Genomic DNA, 16,062 nt, shown 5'->3' with positions numbered 1-16,062 from the left:
TGGCCCCAGAGGGGGTTTTTTGGGGGGGAGGACGACTGGATGATCGCCAGGAGGCTGAGAGGGGAGGTGTGCCAGGAGAAGAAGGATCTCAGTCTATATTTATTAGTAAATAATATTAATTGCTTTTACTGTGTGTTTTTGTAGCACGTATTATTGCTTGTTGTTTCAGTTTGCTGTACACCACTTATAAAGATTTTCTTCTATATTAAGTGGTATAGGTAAAAGGTAAAGGGACCCCTGACCATTAGGTCCAGTCATGACCGACTCTGGGGTTGCGGCACTCATCTCGCTTTATTGGCCAAGGGAGCCGGCATACAGCTTCTGGGTCATGTGGCCAGCATGACTAAGCCACTTCTGGCAAACCAGAGCAGCGCACGGAAACGCCGTTTACCTTTCCGCCGGGGCGGTACCTATTTATCTACTTGCACTTTGATGTGCTTTCGAACTGCTAAGTTGGCAGGAGCAGGGACTGAGCAATGGGAGCTCACCCCATCGCGGGGAACCAAACCGCCGACCTTCTAATTGGCAAGTCCTAGGCTCTGTGGTTTAACCCACAGCACCACCCGCGTCCCTATTAAGTGGTATAGAAATGGTCTAAATAAATACTGTAAATAAATCTAATATGGCAGTAGCATCATATTACAGTGTAGTGCAGAGGTTTTCAACCTCTTTGGGTCCATGGCTCCCTTGACCAACTACACTGCCCCACAATAAGCACCCCCTGGCCAGCCCCAGAGGCACCATTCAGCTGGGGAGCTTGTAGCCAGGGCTGCTGCAACAAACAGCTGTGCAAGCCTTTGGGAAGCAGAGACGTGAGAGGGCATCAGAGGAATGGAGGGAAGGAAAGAGGGACAGAGGCCAGTGTTGCCCACGGCACCTCTGACCATCTTTCAAGGCACCCCAGGGTGTCAAGGCACACTAGTTGAAAACCACTAGTGTAGTGGTTAGGGCACTGGGCTAGGGCTTGGGAAATAAGGGATGGAATCCCCACACAGCTATGAAGTTTGCTGGGTGAGCTTGGGCCAGTCACAGTCTCCCAGCCTAAATTTCCAGGAGGAAATGTGTTAATGCCACCTTGATATCCTTGGAGGGAAGGTGGAGCAAATACATAAATATAAATACTAGGAGTCTGGGCAGGAAAAGCAGTAACTCCATGAGATATTGAAAATATTATCTGCCCCCCCAATAGTAATATTATTTATATAGTGGTTAGACCAGGGTGGTCCAATATGTGGCCCATGGGCTGCATGCAAAGCGTTGGGTTTTGAGAAGAAGAAGAAGAAGAAGAAGAAGAAGAAGAGGAGGAGGAGGAGGAGGAGGAGGAGGAGGAGGAGGAGGAGGAGGAGTTTGGATTTGATATCCCGCTTTATCACTACCTGAAGGAGTCTCAAAACAGCTAACATTCTCCTTTCCCTTCCTCCCCCACAACAAACACTCTGTTAGGTGTGTGGGGCTGAGAGACTTCAGAGAAGTGTGACTGGCCCAAGGTCACCCAGCAGCTGCATGTGGAGGAGCGGGGAATCAAACCCGGTTCACCAGATTACGAGTCTACTGCTCTTAACCACTACACCACACTGGCATGAGGATGCTGACAGGGTCCTAGAGTCCTCCCGTCTCATTCCCAAAGCCTAGTTAGCACTTTCCTAGCTTGGGAAAGCAGCAGGGGGACGCTGTGAGTTAAAGCCTCAGCGCCTAGGACTTGCCGATCGAAAGGTCGGCGGTTCGAATCCCCGCGGCGGGGTGCGCTCCCGCTGCTCGGTCCCAGCGCCTGCCAACCTAGCAGTTCGAAAGCACCTCCGGGTGCAAGTAGATAAATAGGGACCGCTTACCAGCGGGAAGGTAAACGGCGTTTCCGTGTGCGGCTCTGGCTCGCCAGAGCAGCGATGTCACGCTGGCCACGTGACCCGGAAGTGTCTCCGGACAGCGCTGGCCCCTGGCCTCTTGAGTGAGATGGGCGCACAACCCCAGAGTCTGTCAAGACTGGCCCGTACGGGCAGGGGTACCTTTACCTTTACCTTTAGCTTGGGAAAGGAGGCAGAGAGCCAAAGCCTCACGCCTCATTTAGCGAGCTTTGGGAAAGCAGTGCAAGGGCTGGAGGGGGCATAAAATTTTGGCCTCTCCTCCACCCCCATGCAACATGGCAAGACATTGCGGAGTCTGCAGGTTTTGTGTCAATGCACTCTTGTGGCCCACTTTGCAGGAAAAGTTGGTCCGCTTTGACGTAGGCAGTGTTACCGCATGCACACGCATAACCATCGAGTGAAATATGTTACTGTTATTCCAATTTTGTATGCAGCACAGCAGCACAGGTTGTGGTCAGCCTGCGTTCAGAACAGTAGACAGCTGTAAAAATTGTTACCAGAAGATGTCGCCCGTGAGTCATGGGAAAGTAAAGGGCAGCAATTTAGCGAATGGGAAGCCAGTTCCTAAGATTAAGGACACCCTATTCAAAACAGACAGGCATGCCAGAAAGTATACAGAGCTACTATAAAATTACGGACAGATGCAGAGCTATCCATGCACTTCAGGCAGGATAGTGCCCAAAGGACTACAGGCTGTCACTTGTGCAAGAAGAGAGAAATTACACAAATCCCATTTATCAGTAGATATATCAGTTAGTATTTTTTTAAATAAATAAATAAATAACTTGGTTCTCCACACATTCTAATCTCCATTACAAGTCATTACTCTAGTATTTGCATTTTTGGTACACATTATTTAGGTGGACAACTATATTGCAAAATTCGTGGCACTGTGAATTTCAACGGACAAATGTGTTTGGGTTTATGTTTCATTTCAGAAAGTGTAAATTAGGTTGGTTCCCCCTTGAAATGTGAACTGAATCAATTTTCTCCCTCGTCGCTACTTAGCATTTTGCCCTTTGGCCTGAAAGTTATTAGCAGAGCACCAGGCTGAAGCATCCCCGAAGCACGACACTTGAAACTTACTTTGTCCTTCAAGATGTACAAAGCAACGGGATTCTTGCGCTCATGTTCTCCACTCCTGGGAACAATCTCCACTGCATTAAAGCGAGAATGGAAATGAGTTATTCCTTTTCAATCAAGTCTGAAAAGGGTTCTGCTATGCGAGTGAGCATGGGAAAAAGAAGCAGGCAGGCAGGCAGAAGAGCCTTGGTAGATTAAACCAAATGTTATTTATTTTGAGATTTGTGGATCCTGTCTTTTGGGACTGAGGAACATTAAGAAGAGCCCTGCTGGATCAGACCAAAAGTCCAGCACCTTGGTCCCGACAACAGGCAGCTAAATGCCTTCTCTTGTTACGTGTTCCCCAACAACCAGAGGCACACTTTCCCCACTGAGGGAGACCCCATTTTTCAGCTGACATCGCTAAGATCCTTGCTAAGCCTGACCACCACTCCACTGACAAAGCATTGCACACCTGAGGCTGTGCAATGGGACAGCGGAGCTCTGATCTTGCTCCAGGAAGGAGCAAGTGGGAACTGAGTGCTTATGTAACATTAGCAGCAGGCATAGTTTGTTAACACCACCTGGGCTGCAAGATCCAGCCTCACTTTAAGGGCCCCATCCTGCACCAGTAATCTCCTGCAGTAATGCAGCAGGAGAGTCTCTGGTCTGACTAGGTCTTTGGCACTGGAGTCCTCCAAGGATGGAAATGCTACACCCTCGGGCATCTTGTGGACATGCTTCTGGGGCTGATCCTGCATGCCTTTTCAGCTCCTGAGTCCTCACGCCCTGAAAATGAGGAATATAACTTCAGCACTGGTGGGAGTTGGGGTCTGTGTTCACATTCCTGCTTTAGCCTTTCAGTGTAGGCTCCCCATTATCTATGATACAGTGGCACCTTGGTTCTCAAATTTAATCCATTCCGGAAGTCTGTTCCAAAACTAAAGTGTTCCAAAACCAAGGCGCGCTTTCCCATAGAAAGTAATACAAAATGGATTAATCCGTTCCAGATTTCTAAAAACAACCCCTAAAACAGCAGTTTAACATGGATTTTACTATCTAACGAGACCATTGGTCCATAAAATGAAAGCAATAAACAATGTATTGCAGTCAAACAATCAATCAATCAGTAGCTGAACTGGGTTCCACATACAGTCATACCTCGGGTTGAATGTGCTTCGGGATGAGCGTGCTCGAGTTGCGCTCCGCAGCAACCCAGAAGTAAGGGAGCGCATTACTTCTGGGTTTCACCGCTTGCGCAGACGCTCAAAATGACATCACGTGCATGCACAGAAGTGCCAAAACATGACCCACAGATGCGTGGACACAGGTTACGTTTGCTTCTAGATGTGAATGGGCCTCTGGAACGGATCCCATTCGTATCTAGAATTACCACTGTAGTCACAAAAACAAAAAAGAGCCGCCCAAACAAAAATGCAAAATAAATAGCAAAAACAGAGAGACCTCAGTGTAACACTCAAAACGGAAGTGTGGCACTCAGAATGGAAGTGTGGCACTCAAATCAGTAGTGTAACACTCAAAACGGAGCATGTTTGGCTTCCGAGAAAAGTTTGCAAACCAGAACACTTGCTTCTGGGTTTGCAGTGTTTGGGTTCCAAGTTGTTTGAGTACCAAAGCGCTTAGAACCAAGGTACCACTGTATTTGAAATTGCTAATTTGACCCCCTGGCATAACCCCTGGCTCCCAGATCCTGGCTGCTTTCGGACTACTGCCTACAACTTAGCATTGACAACAATAAACCAGGCTCAGCAAATAAAGCACTGCCAGTTCCTGGAAGACACCAGCCCGAGAGTCAGAATTCAAACACAGAGGTTCACGGTTTACCATCCTGCTTCAACTGTTCTTCATTCTGGTCCACATATTCAGAGGAATTTTGCTTCTCCATTTTCCGTTTGTTTCTAAAACAAAACAAAAAAAGGCATAAGACCATAAGAAAGTGAGAAGAGCCTTCTGGATTAGGCCAATGGCCCATCTGGTCCAGCAGTCTGGGATAGCTCAGTTGTTAGAACCTATGACTCATAATCTCAGGGTTGTGGGTTTGAGTCCCACATTGGGCAAAATATTTCTGCATTGCAGGGGGTTGGACTAGATGGCCCTTGTGGACCCTGCCAACTCTACAGTTCCATGATCCTATGATTCTATCCTGTTCTTACAATGGCCAATCAGATGCCTGTGGGAAGCCCACAAACCGCCCCTGAGCACCACAGTACCTGCAATTCCCAGCAACCGTATTCAGAAGCATATTCGTCTGACAGTGGAAACTGAACATAGCCGTTGTGGATGCAAAAGTTTGCATGAGTTTGCTCAGAGGCTCCCTTACAGCTGACTTGGAATGGAAGGGGGCCAGCTCTACTCGGTCCTGGCAGCCTGCAAATCAACCCCACAGGTGATCCTCTCCTAGCAAAGGAGAGTTGCCCAAAAGCGAGTTGAATTGTCATGTTGTGTGGTAAATGCAGGGTGAGAAACAGGTCAGGCAAAACAACCCCAGGCTGCTTTGTTAACACACTGTACTCTTCACAGAACCATTCCGTGCACCTCCTCTTTACACCAACTGGGACATAAAGGCAAACTGACATAGGCCACACATCTTTTCCCATCAGGAGGAAGAAAAGAGAGGAGGGGGGAATGGCCAGAGTGGAAAGGGTTAAGAAAACCTCCACCACTCCAGTCTTCTGCTACAGGTAGAAATTTCCAGAGCTACATTTTGTAATGGAAAAAGAAAATTACCGGGGAGGGGGGAATGACTATATACAACCAAGCATCAGTGCTCAAATAAGCTGCCCCAAACTCTCAACGTTTTGTGTCAGTTACTGTTTGCCGATCAGGTCGGCGGTTCAAATCCCTGCAACGAGGTGAGCTCCCGTTGTTCAGTTCCTGTTTTTGCCAACCTAGCAGTTTGAAAGCACGTCAAAGTGCAAGTTGATAAATAGGTACCACTCCGGCAGGAAGGTAAAGGCTTTTCCGTGTGCTGCTCTGGTTCACCAGAAGCAGCTTAGTCATGCTGGCCACTTGACCCTGAAACTGTACGCCAGCTCCCTCGGCCAATAAAGCGAGATGAGCGCTGCAACCCCAGAGTCAGTCACGACTGAACCTAATGGTCAGGGGTCCCTTTACCTTACTGTTTTTAAGAAGATGATGGAGAGTCATCATCACGTAAAAAATGCAGGAGCTCGGGGGTGGGGGGCATAATTTGAGCACTGGCAAATGTCCTGGGTACATGTGCCCTCAAACACAGCTGTTCATACAAGCTGTAAGGAGTTTGCCAATGATAAGAGGACCAGCAGCTTGTAAGGACACTGTTTTAACCAAGGCTGACTCAAATGCAACAAGCCCTCCATGGCACCAATTAGGCAGCTTGCTCTAAACTACAATTTTCAGCCACCTGCACTATACATTTAATGCAGGATGGCCACCCTCAGAGAATCTTGGGGAAGTGTGGTTTGTTAAGGGTGCTGAGAGTACTCAGGAATCTCCCTGTTCCTCCCCTCACAGAGCTATAATTCCCACAGCAGTTTAACAATCCCTCTTCCCAGAGAACTTTGGGAATTGTAGCTCTCAGTCGAACTCTCATTTCATTTCACTTTTCATTTGTGTACCTCCTTTCTATACAAATAAACAGCAAAAAGATCACACACCTTATAATGATCTGATCCAATTCAAAAATGCCATAATAAGAACATCACTTTAAAATAAACAACGTATATCAAATAAAGTAATATTCAATCATCCATTAGAATATAATCAGCACCCTCAGCAAACCACAGTTCCCAGGATTCTCTGGGGGAAGCCATGATGGTTTTAAACGGTATGATGCCGCTTTAAACATGTAGTGCAGCTGCAGCCTTTGTTACAGAGAGAGAATGCGACACACACCTTGGGGGCCAGGGAACCCCGAAGGTGCCTTTTGGTGTTGATTTACCCCAAATAAACAGAGAACATTTCGTACAGGTTATAAAACACACATATAATTTTAAACGTCCTACTTCTTGGATGGTTTCCAACAGGCGCAGACGGTCACTAAGGTAACCAGAAGGAAAATTCCCCCCGTCGAAAGGATTATATAGAGGGAGCTCCTTCCTACAGAGACACAAAAGACAAGGCAGATGTTAGAGCAAGTTTCATCTATTTTGCTGGAGACCTGAACTGCAAGATTTGGAGATATGCCCATTTCAGCGGATGGCGGTGTTCATGTACTGTTTGGCGCAGAAAGCGCAAACCAGAGAGGTTCATCTTCCTGTCCACATGCAGAGGGTTGCAAAGCCAGTTGACTAGCCCAACTGGATCATCTCCTTCCAGCCACCCCACTGCGAAGACCCATCGGCCACTGCTCCAACGTAAATCAGCAACCCAGGCTTCAAAGCCAGGGCACACTATCTCAGCAGATAGAAACTGGGCACACAGGATAGGCGTGAGGCTTGTGGAAGCATAATACAACTACGGATTTATTAATCATAAATCAGGACAAAGAAATATGTCATCTCTCTCTCTTTGTCTTCTCAGAGAGACAGGGAAAAGGAAAAGCTATACACACAACAGAAGTTCCCAGCAAGCTGTGCTGGTATGTAAACAGACATGTGACATGCAACAGTCCCATGTCTGCATCTAAAGGTGGAATGGAATTTTCCAACACTTTCAACATGAACTGAGTGGTATTTCTCCCCCACCCCTAGTTATAAGAAGCAGCACATAACACTTATTTTAACAGCGGTGAGAGAGTGTCAACTGCAATTCCCACATCACCGAGGCAACAGGTCAAAAGGATGGGTAGATACAAGGAGAAAAGGGATTGGTTGTTAACCCTCTCTGGGAATTATAACACTGCAAGGGGAAGAAGGGGCCTCCTAACAACGCCCAGAACCCTTTATAGGTCCCGGGATTCTTTGGAAGAAGACATGGCTCTTTAAAGTGGAATGATACATGCTGCTTTAAATGTATGGTGCAGATGTCCATTAACTTCAATAGATCTACTCTAGCATTGGATAAAACCCTGGATAAAAAATCTGGAACATCCATAAATTTTCGAAAAGTAATGAAATGTTGGGTTCAGCAAGGCCAGGACATTTTCCACCTTTGTTTCCAGTTCCATCATCATCATCATCATCATCATTATTATTATTATTATTATTATTATTATTATTACATTGTTATTACATTATTATTATTATTATTATTATTATTATTATTATTATTATTATTATTATTATTACAGCATTACTATTATTATTATTACGACTAGTACTACCACTACTAATTTTATTTATTTATTTGGTTTTTCAAATTAAATTTTTACAGTCACATATCCAACTTACAACATAAAAACAAGATTCCAAGGAATTTCTTGTACTTCCCTCTTCCCCTTTGTGGGTCCTATTCTTAATCATTTCCTCCTGCATCTTTTATGATAATCCAAAATCTTTTGCCTCTCTACTGTGTCCAAAATTCACCATTAAACTACAAGTGAAATTCCAATCCTGCTAAGTAGTTTAACTGTTTACAATGGTTTTTAAGATAAGTTATAAATTCCCCCCATTCCTTATTAAAATTTTGGCCTTCCTGGTTTCTGATTCTTCCGGTCATTTTGGCCATTTTGGCATAATCCCATCAACTTGATCTGCCATTCTTCTCTGGTAGGGACTTTATCTTCTTTCCATCTCCAGGCCAGGAACATCTGTGCAGCCGTGGTCGCATACATAAACAGTCTTTTCTGCTCCCTTGTGATTTCGGCACCTAGAATTCCTAAAAGGAAGGCTTTGGTTTTTTTCACATGACAAGGTACCATATTTTTCGCCATATTGAAGGGGAAATGTGTGTGCGTCCTATGGGACGAAAGCAGGCTTCAGGAAGCTATCCGCAAGCCTTGGGAGCCCAAGGGAGTTCCCGCCGGGCTGCCAAGGCTTGCGGACAGCAGCCTGCAGCCCGAAACCCGGGGAGCACAGCAGAGCGTGCCCCGGGCTTCAGGCAGCTCTCCGCAAGCCTTGGGAGCCCAGCGCGACTTCCCACCGGGGTATATAATAATTAAGGCAGACCCAGTCTCTGGTTTCCCTAGGTTGTCCCTTCTGTGTACGGTATCTGCGTTGACCATACTTACTGTAAACGGTAAGTTTTATGGGGATGCTGCGCCCGTTGCTGATGGGGTTCTCCACCAAACAACTGTAGGTGTCATCGTCAGACATCAGGACTCTGGTGATAGTCAGCACCTTCTGGTCATGGGAGAGGATCAGCCGGGAGTCATTGCTGAGGGGCTTGCTGTCCTTTAACCACGTGTAGCTGGGCTTTGTGCCATTTTCATGGGAGCAGTTCAGAGTGAAATATTCGCTGAGCTCCAGCACAGTGGAAGAGGCCAGGGCGACATGAGGCTTTGAAATTGGAACTAGGAAGACAAAGATAAAACAAGCAAAGATTCTCAGTAAAGAGGAAAATGAATAAAATTATAAAACTATGGAGCTGAAAAAGCCCTAGCTCTGATTGAGGCCAGCCTAACCTCCTTGTGGCCCGGGACATCCAAGATGTTTTTTTGAAGACCGTAAGGTCCTCCATGGGACATACCAGGAGAGGCGGTCCCATAGAAAGCAATGGAGTTATAGGAGAGGGCTAAATGGCAAGCAAGGCAAGCCTAGAGAAAAGAAAAGAGCATTTGTCACATGATGGCAGTTGTGTTTTGACCATGACACTGAAATGCAAGCCAGCTGGCATGAGACAATGCAGCACAGTGTCTCCAAGCTCTCCACTGGATTTGAACTTACAGGGTATATATAAGAGGAGGTTTCATTTATAGTAGCAACTGTGGACGATGTTTTGCAAAAGGTTTTCAGCAAGCCCAAGCGTGGCATGAGGGAGAATTTTTTTTTTTATCCAATTCATGTTTGAAAGTGAACTGACCTGATTCTCATTTTCTGAAACGGGATGTGAACCGAAACTCAGCCATCCCTCTGAAATTCACACTTCTCTGGATTTTGAAATGCAGTTCTGCAGCCCGCTAAGGCATGCAACAATGTGCACACACCAGGGTAAAGTCTGTACTGTATATAAATTAGTGAAAATAACATACAAAAACAGTGTGCAAAAATTAGGGGGGAAATGCTTTGCACAATTGTGCAGATTAGGCAAAACTGCATAAAAAATGTATGTATTAAGAGAAATTTGCACTGAAATGCTGCTGATTCTCTCTCTCTCCATGCAAATTGGTGGGGAAATGAATTTTAATATGTGGAAAAGGAGGAACTGAAATTGACAGATTTGCCCATTCCTAGTCCAAACCATGTGTTATTATATGTTGAAGCATGAAAGTCTCTTTTCCCACACCAAGAGAATAAATAAATACCTTAAACTAATGAACTTTTTACAGGACGCAGGTGGCGCTGTGGGTTAAACCACGGAGCCTAGGACTTGCCGATCAGAAGGTCGGCGGTTCGAATCCCCGCAACGGGGTGAGCTCCCGTCGCTCGGTCTCTGCTCCTGCCAACCTGGCAGTTTGAAAGCACATCAAAGTGCAAGTAGATAAATAGGTACCACTGGCGGGAAGGTAAACGGCATTTCCATGTGCTGCTCTGATTCACCAGAAGCAGCTTAGTCATGCTGGCCACATGACCCAGAAGCTGTACGCCGGTTCCCTCGGCCAATAAAGCGAGATGAGCGCCGCAACCCCAGAGTCGGTCACGACTGGACCTAATGGTCAGGGGTCCCTTTACCTTAATGAACTTTTTAACTTTTTTCTAAGGCTGACTTACCATCCACTGTAAGGTTGATGTTCATCTCCCCTGTAAAAGTGTCGTCCGTAATGGAGATTTCCACTTCATACGTCCCCTCGTCAGAGAGCTGCAGCTCGTTGATCAGCAAGGAGCCATTCTCAAATATTCTAATCCGGTCCCTGTACTCTGGGCGCAGGTTACCAATGATCCCGGTGCCGATGGACTGGACCACCGTCACAGCCTTGTCACGCTTCACTTGCCATTTGATCACAGGTTTGTCGCGGCTGGTGCTGGTGTATTTCACGGAGAGCAGGGCGGACTTGCCAACAGTACCGTGGATTAACAGCACCGGGCTGGTGATATTAACTCCTTCCAGCAGATCTAGCAAGAAGAAGAAGAAGTAAAGGACACTCAGCATTAGCATTAAGGGATAGAGATCATTTGAAGGAGGTAGTATGAGTATGGCTCTCTGGCGCTGGAAATGGCAGAACTGGAAGCCATCGGCTCGGTGATGAGTGTCCCCACCAGAGCTACAGGTTAGATAATAATACAGTGGTACCTCTGGTTACCTACGCTTCAGGTTACATACGCTTCAGGTTACAGACTCCGCTAACCCAGAAATATTACCTCAGGTTAAGAACTTTCTTCAGGATGATAACATCTGGCGGCGCGGTGGCAGCAAGAGGCCCCATTAGCTAAAGTGGTGCTTCAGGTTAAGAAAGGTTTCAGGTTAAGAACGGACCTTCGGAACAAATTAAGTACTTAACCCGAGGTACCACTGTAATAACAACAACAACAATTTTATTTATATCCCACCCTCCCCAGCCAAAGCCGGGCTCAGAGCGGCTAACAACAATAAAAGTAACACAGTATTCTAAAAGTAACACAGCATTCTAAAATCGATTCATTCTAAAATCAATTCAGAATCAAATGAATGGCAACCATTGGGCTAGAGTTCTATGCGGATTACCAAAAGAGGGGGTCAGACTATGCCCTGGCCAAAGGCCTGGTGGAACAGCTCTGTCTTGCAGGCCCTGCGGAACGATGTCAAGTCCCGCAGGGCCCTAGATCAGGTGTGGGCCCTCCATATCTTTTTTAAAATATGCAAATATAACAGAATGGGGTAGAGTCTGAGACCTCATCAGCTGACGTTAACAATAGAAATATCCCATCAATTCTGGTGTGGATGTGATCATAATAATAGCCAATGATATATTTCCTGCAGCCCCGCTGTAATGAGATCTTCTTCTCCAACCACAGAGAGGGAGGTCTGCAGTATCCTATGGCTCTATGGGTGCCACCCTGAACCTCGGATTGCACCTTTAAACAGTATTTATTTTTATTTATCACATATATCAGTGCTTTTTGTGACAGTATTCACTACTATAGAGTCCCTCCAACTTTTTAATAAAGATTTTTACTGCCCATAGTAGAAGTGATCTTGTGCTGGCATCCATGGCACTTCATTGTATGTCCAAGGAACTCAAGGTGGCGTTCATGGTCCCCCCCCCCCATTTTTTCACAACAACCCTGTGAGGTAGGTGAGGCTAAGAGGCAGTGATCTACCCAACAGCACCCAGTGAAATTAAAGGCTGAGTGACGATTTCAAATGAGATCCTAGTTTGACACTCTAAGGGTGGATCTACACAAAGGAGGGGAAACGCTATGAATATGTCTTAAATTAAATTGTTATAACAAAAGGGGGGACCGTATGTAAAATCGCATAGAAAAGTTTTGTGCTCTACAGCGCCATCTGGTGTTCCATGTTATAACACATTTAAAACACTATTTTTTATTCATGTAGCTGGGTCCTAAGTCTGTTCTAACTACACCACACTGGCAAACTATTAAGTACTAAGCATTACTATGATTAATCAGTGGTGTCCAAACTTTTTTCAAAGAGGGCCAGATCTGATGAAGTGAAGGGTTGAGAGCTTTTTTTAGGGTTGAAGTTGTTGAGGGTTTCTTAGGATTTTACCCCAGGAAATAAACTGCCACAGGGCCTGGATTAAACCCACTGGCGGGCCGGATTAGGCCCCCAAATGGACTTTGGACATGCCTGGATTAGATGATCAAGTCTCTTGATGATCAACAGCAAACGATTACAACAAAAATAAAGACGGTGTTGATTTTTTAAAAACAACAACAACACACTTTTAATCGTCTAAATATTGGATTGAATTGACAAGAATAAGCAGCGGAGGCTGGACTGTGCTTGGAAGGACAGTAAAAAGGTAAAGGTACCCCTGCCCGTATGGGCCAGTCGTGTCCGACTCTAGGGTTGTGCACCCATCTCACTTAAGAGGCTGGGGCCAGCGCTGTCTGGAGACACTTCCGGGTCACATGGCCAGCGTGACAAAGCTGCACTGGCAAGCCGGCACCAGTGCAGCACACGGAAACGCCGTTTACCTTTCCGCTATAAAGCGGTACCTATTTATCTACTTGCACTTAGGGGTGCTTTCGAACTGCTAGGTGGGCAGGAGCTGGAACCAAATGACGGGAGCGCACCCCGCCGCGGGGATTCGAACCGCCGACCATACGATCGGCAAGTCCTAGGCACTGAGGTTTTACCCACAGCGCCACCCGCGTCCCCTTGCTTGGAAGGACAGGACACAGTTAATTCACTGTGTCTGAGTACAACACAGCAGTCAAGCAGTTAATGCCCCCAGCTTTGGCTCTCAATGGCATGAGGCAAGGCGGATGGTGATCTAGGCCTCACAATGGTTAACCTGGAAACAACCTCAAATCCTTGCCCTGACATTTCACTGGGACCCAGGCAAGACAGTGGAGGGAGGCAATAGCTCGCGTGCCCTTTCCTCTCCTTAGCACCCAGAAGAGCAAGAATGTCTGAAGGACTGCTATGGCTTCACGTTGTTGATTCAGAAATGTGCTCCTGTGCATAGGAATGAACTCATCGGCATTTGGGCTAACGCCGGGGTGGTGCTGAAAAAACAAAGGAGAGTGCAGAAAGAAAGGTTTCAGTTTGCAAAAGGAGCAACCAATGCCAAAAAGGGGTGAAACTTTTTTTTTAATTTTTAATTTTTATTGATATAGCAAGAAAAACGAAAAAACACAAATACCAAATTACACACAGCAATAACCATAGATACATAATAAACATTGTTTGTTCTTAACAAACAATAAAACATATATTGGTCTTAAACTAAAAACCCAACCTCCCGTGTATTCCATATTTCGATTTCATATTACATATTGCCAATACACACTTTTATCATAATTAAACTCAAAAAGGGGTGAAACTTAATCAGAAGCAAGGGTGTGGAATCTCAGGTTGGAGGGGGGAATGTGGCCCCACAATACTCATTATGCAGCCCCACATCCTCTCCACAAGCCATACCCACTCTTCACAGGCCATGCTCTCCACTACCCCTGCTTTTTACCCATGCTCTCCTTGATTATTTTTGCCTGGCAGGAAAGTGTGCTTGAATTCTGACAATGCTTGCCTGCCTGGATAGATAAGGAACTATAAATGTGTATAGCAGCTAAGGGGAACATCCCCTCCAACATTTCTCCAATGAAAATAGGGGTGTCCTACTCCATAATTACACAGGTGGGACGCAGGTGGTGCTCTGGGTTAAACCACAGAGTCTAGGACTTGCTGATCAGAAGGTCGGCAGTTCGAATCCCCACAATCTCCAGTTGCTCAGTCCCTGCTCCTGCCAACCTAGCAGTTCGAAAGCACGTCAAAGTGCAAGTAGATAAATAGGTACCACCCTGGCGGGAAGGTAAACGGCATTTCCGTGCGCTGCTCTGGTTCGCCAGAAGCGGCTTAGTCATGCTGGCCACATGACCTGGAAGCTGTACGCTGGCTCCCTCGGCCATTAAAGCGAGATGAGCGCCACAATCCCAGAGTCGGTTATGACTGGACCTACTGGTCAGGGGTCCCTTTACTCCATAATAATAATATCTATACATTGGACTAGTTTGCTACATAATAAAACATTTAAAAAACCTTCCCTATACGGGGCTGCCTTTAGCTGTCTTCCAAAGTTTGCATTGTTACTTATCTCCTTGGCTCAGGGTTCACACCATACCTTCCAACGTTTCTCCGATGAAAAAAGGGACATCCGAAGGGAAAGCGGGACAATCTGGGATCAAATCAGAAACTGGGATGGCTTCTGTAAAATCCAGGACTGTCCCTGGAAAATAGGGACACTAGGAGGATCCTTGGGATCTGGTGCAAGAGGTGGCCTTCCAAACCCCTCTCCTTGGCCCTTGGTTCCCTTCCCAATTGCCACACCCCAGACTGGTCCTGCTCTCCTGGAGTATTTCCCCCTGGCTGGAATGTGCCCTTGAATGCTCTCAGTGACTCCTGCTTTGCCAGGAAGAAGGGTAGAGAAGGGTGTGTGCATCTTTACAAACACTAGCCTAATGCGCCTGTTTAAAAGGTTGTGAGGCACCCCCAATCTCTGCTGAGCAGCAGCAAGTTTCCAGGGGGTTCCAGGCACTCCCTATGGGGGGTGTTTCTGCTGGGACATCAAGGCATAGCAGAGATTAGTGTCTCTAAAAATATATATGGTTTGTTGTTGTTTTTAATTCATTTTTATTAAATTTTCCACTTTAACAATCCAATCCAATCACATTAAATATTCCAAATTATACATATACATATCAAATAATCCAAATATTCTGCCAAATTATACTTTTTTTAATGGGACTTCCCATGCTTCAAGTTCGGGAGGGGGGGGCTCTGATCATCTCATATCTCTCCTGCTTTTCATAGTCATTTCCGATGGTTCCTCTAATTCTTTCTGTTGTTAACCTTCCTTCTTTCATGGCCTCTGAGTTGTTCCCACAAGCAGGTTGAAGCAAACAATTATGTATTTCTGTGTGGATTTTATGCCTATGATTTCCCTCTATAAGTTTGCAGCATCTCCTCACATGCTGGTGTTTCTGCCAAATCAATCCAAAGGTCTTTTCGCTGCTGGCAGCCTCCATCTTCACTTAGTTCCAATGAAATATATATGGTTTATTGTACATATATTTACACCTAGGTCTTGTCCAGAAAGAGTTCAGAGCATTACATCTCCAGAGGCGCTTGTTCCCAAAGCAGCATTGGAGTCCAAGACATCCTGCCTGCCATCTCTATGATTCTGCCCCGGCCTGCCAAGGTGGTTCTGGCCTTCATGGCTGCTCGTGGAGTTCTGCCCGCTTCCTTTCCGCTTCACAAAAAAAGCCCTGCTCCAGGTAATTCCTTTCCACCTATCTGCTCATTCCTCTTATCCAGACCTCTGTTTCCCTAAAGGACATATTTTTCCTGTGTGATATCACACTTCCCCATCACCTTGGCAGCCTCCTCCAGCACCAACACAGCCTCCTGCCTGGCTGATGGTTAATGACTTGCTTCCAGCACCTTTTGTCATTCTTAGCGACTTCTATCTCAGGTGAGGCCCTGGCCCGGAGGAAAA

At 46.1% G+C, this 16,062-nt stretch overlaps 1 protein-coding gene across 1 annotated transcript in view; it reads right to left on the bottom strand.

Moving 5' to 3' along the window:
• The window catches only part of HEPACAM (hepatic and glial cell adhesion molecule), a 36,719-nt gene that overhangs the window by 2,081 nt on the left and 18,576 nt on the right, over positions 1-16,062 (bottom strand). The window contains exons 2-6 of the mRNA XM_081891064.1: positions 10,673-11,014; positions 9,034-9,315; positions 6,929-7,022; positions 4,770-4,843; positions 2,949-3,019 (exon numbers count right to left, since the gene is read on the bottom strand). Coding sequence (XP_081747190.1) covers positions 2,949-3,019; positions 4,770-4,843; positions 6,929-7,022; positions 9,034-9,315; positions 10,673-11,014 — 863 coding nt within the window. The remainder of the gene's footprint in view (positions 1-2,948; positions 3,020-4,769; positions 4,844-6,928; positions 7,023-9,033; positions 9,316-10,672; positions 11,015-16,062) is intronic.

The sequence above is a fragment of the Podarcis melisellensis genome (assembly GCF_964234715.1).
Source record: "Podarcis melisellensis genome assembly, chromosome: 15".
Taxonomy (NCBI): domain Eukaryota; kingdom Metazoa; phylum Chordata; class Lepidosauria; order Squamata; family Lacertidae; genus Podarcis; species Podarcis melisellensis.
Note: the sequence above shows the minus strand (reverse complement) of the source record. Positions and strands in the feature narration are given on the sequence as shown.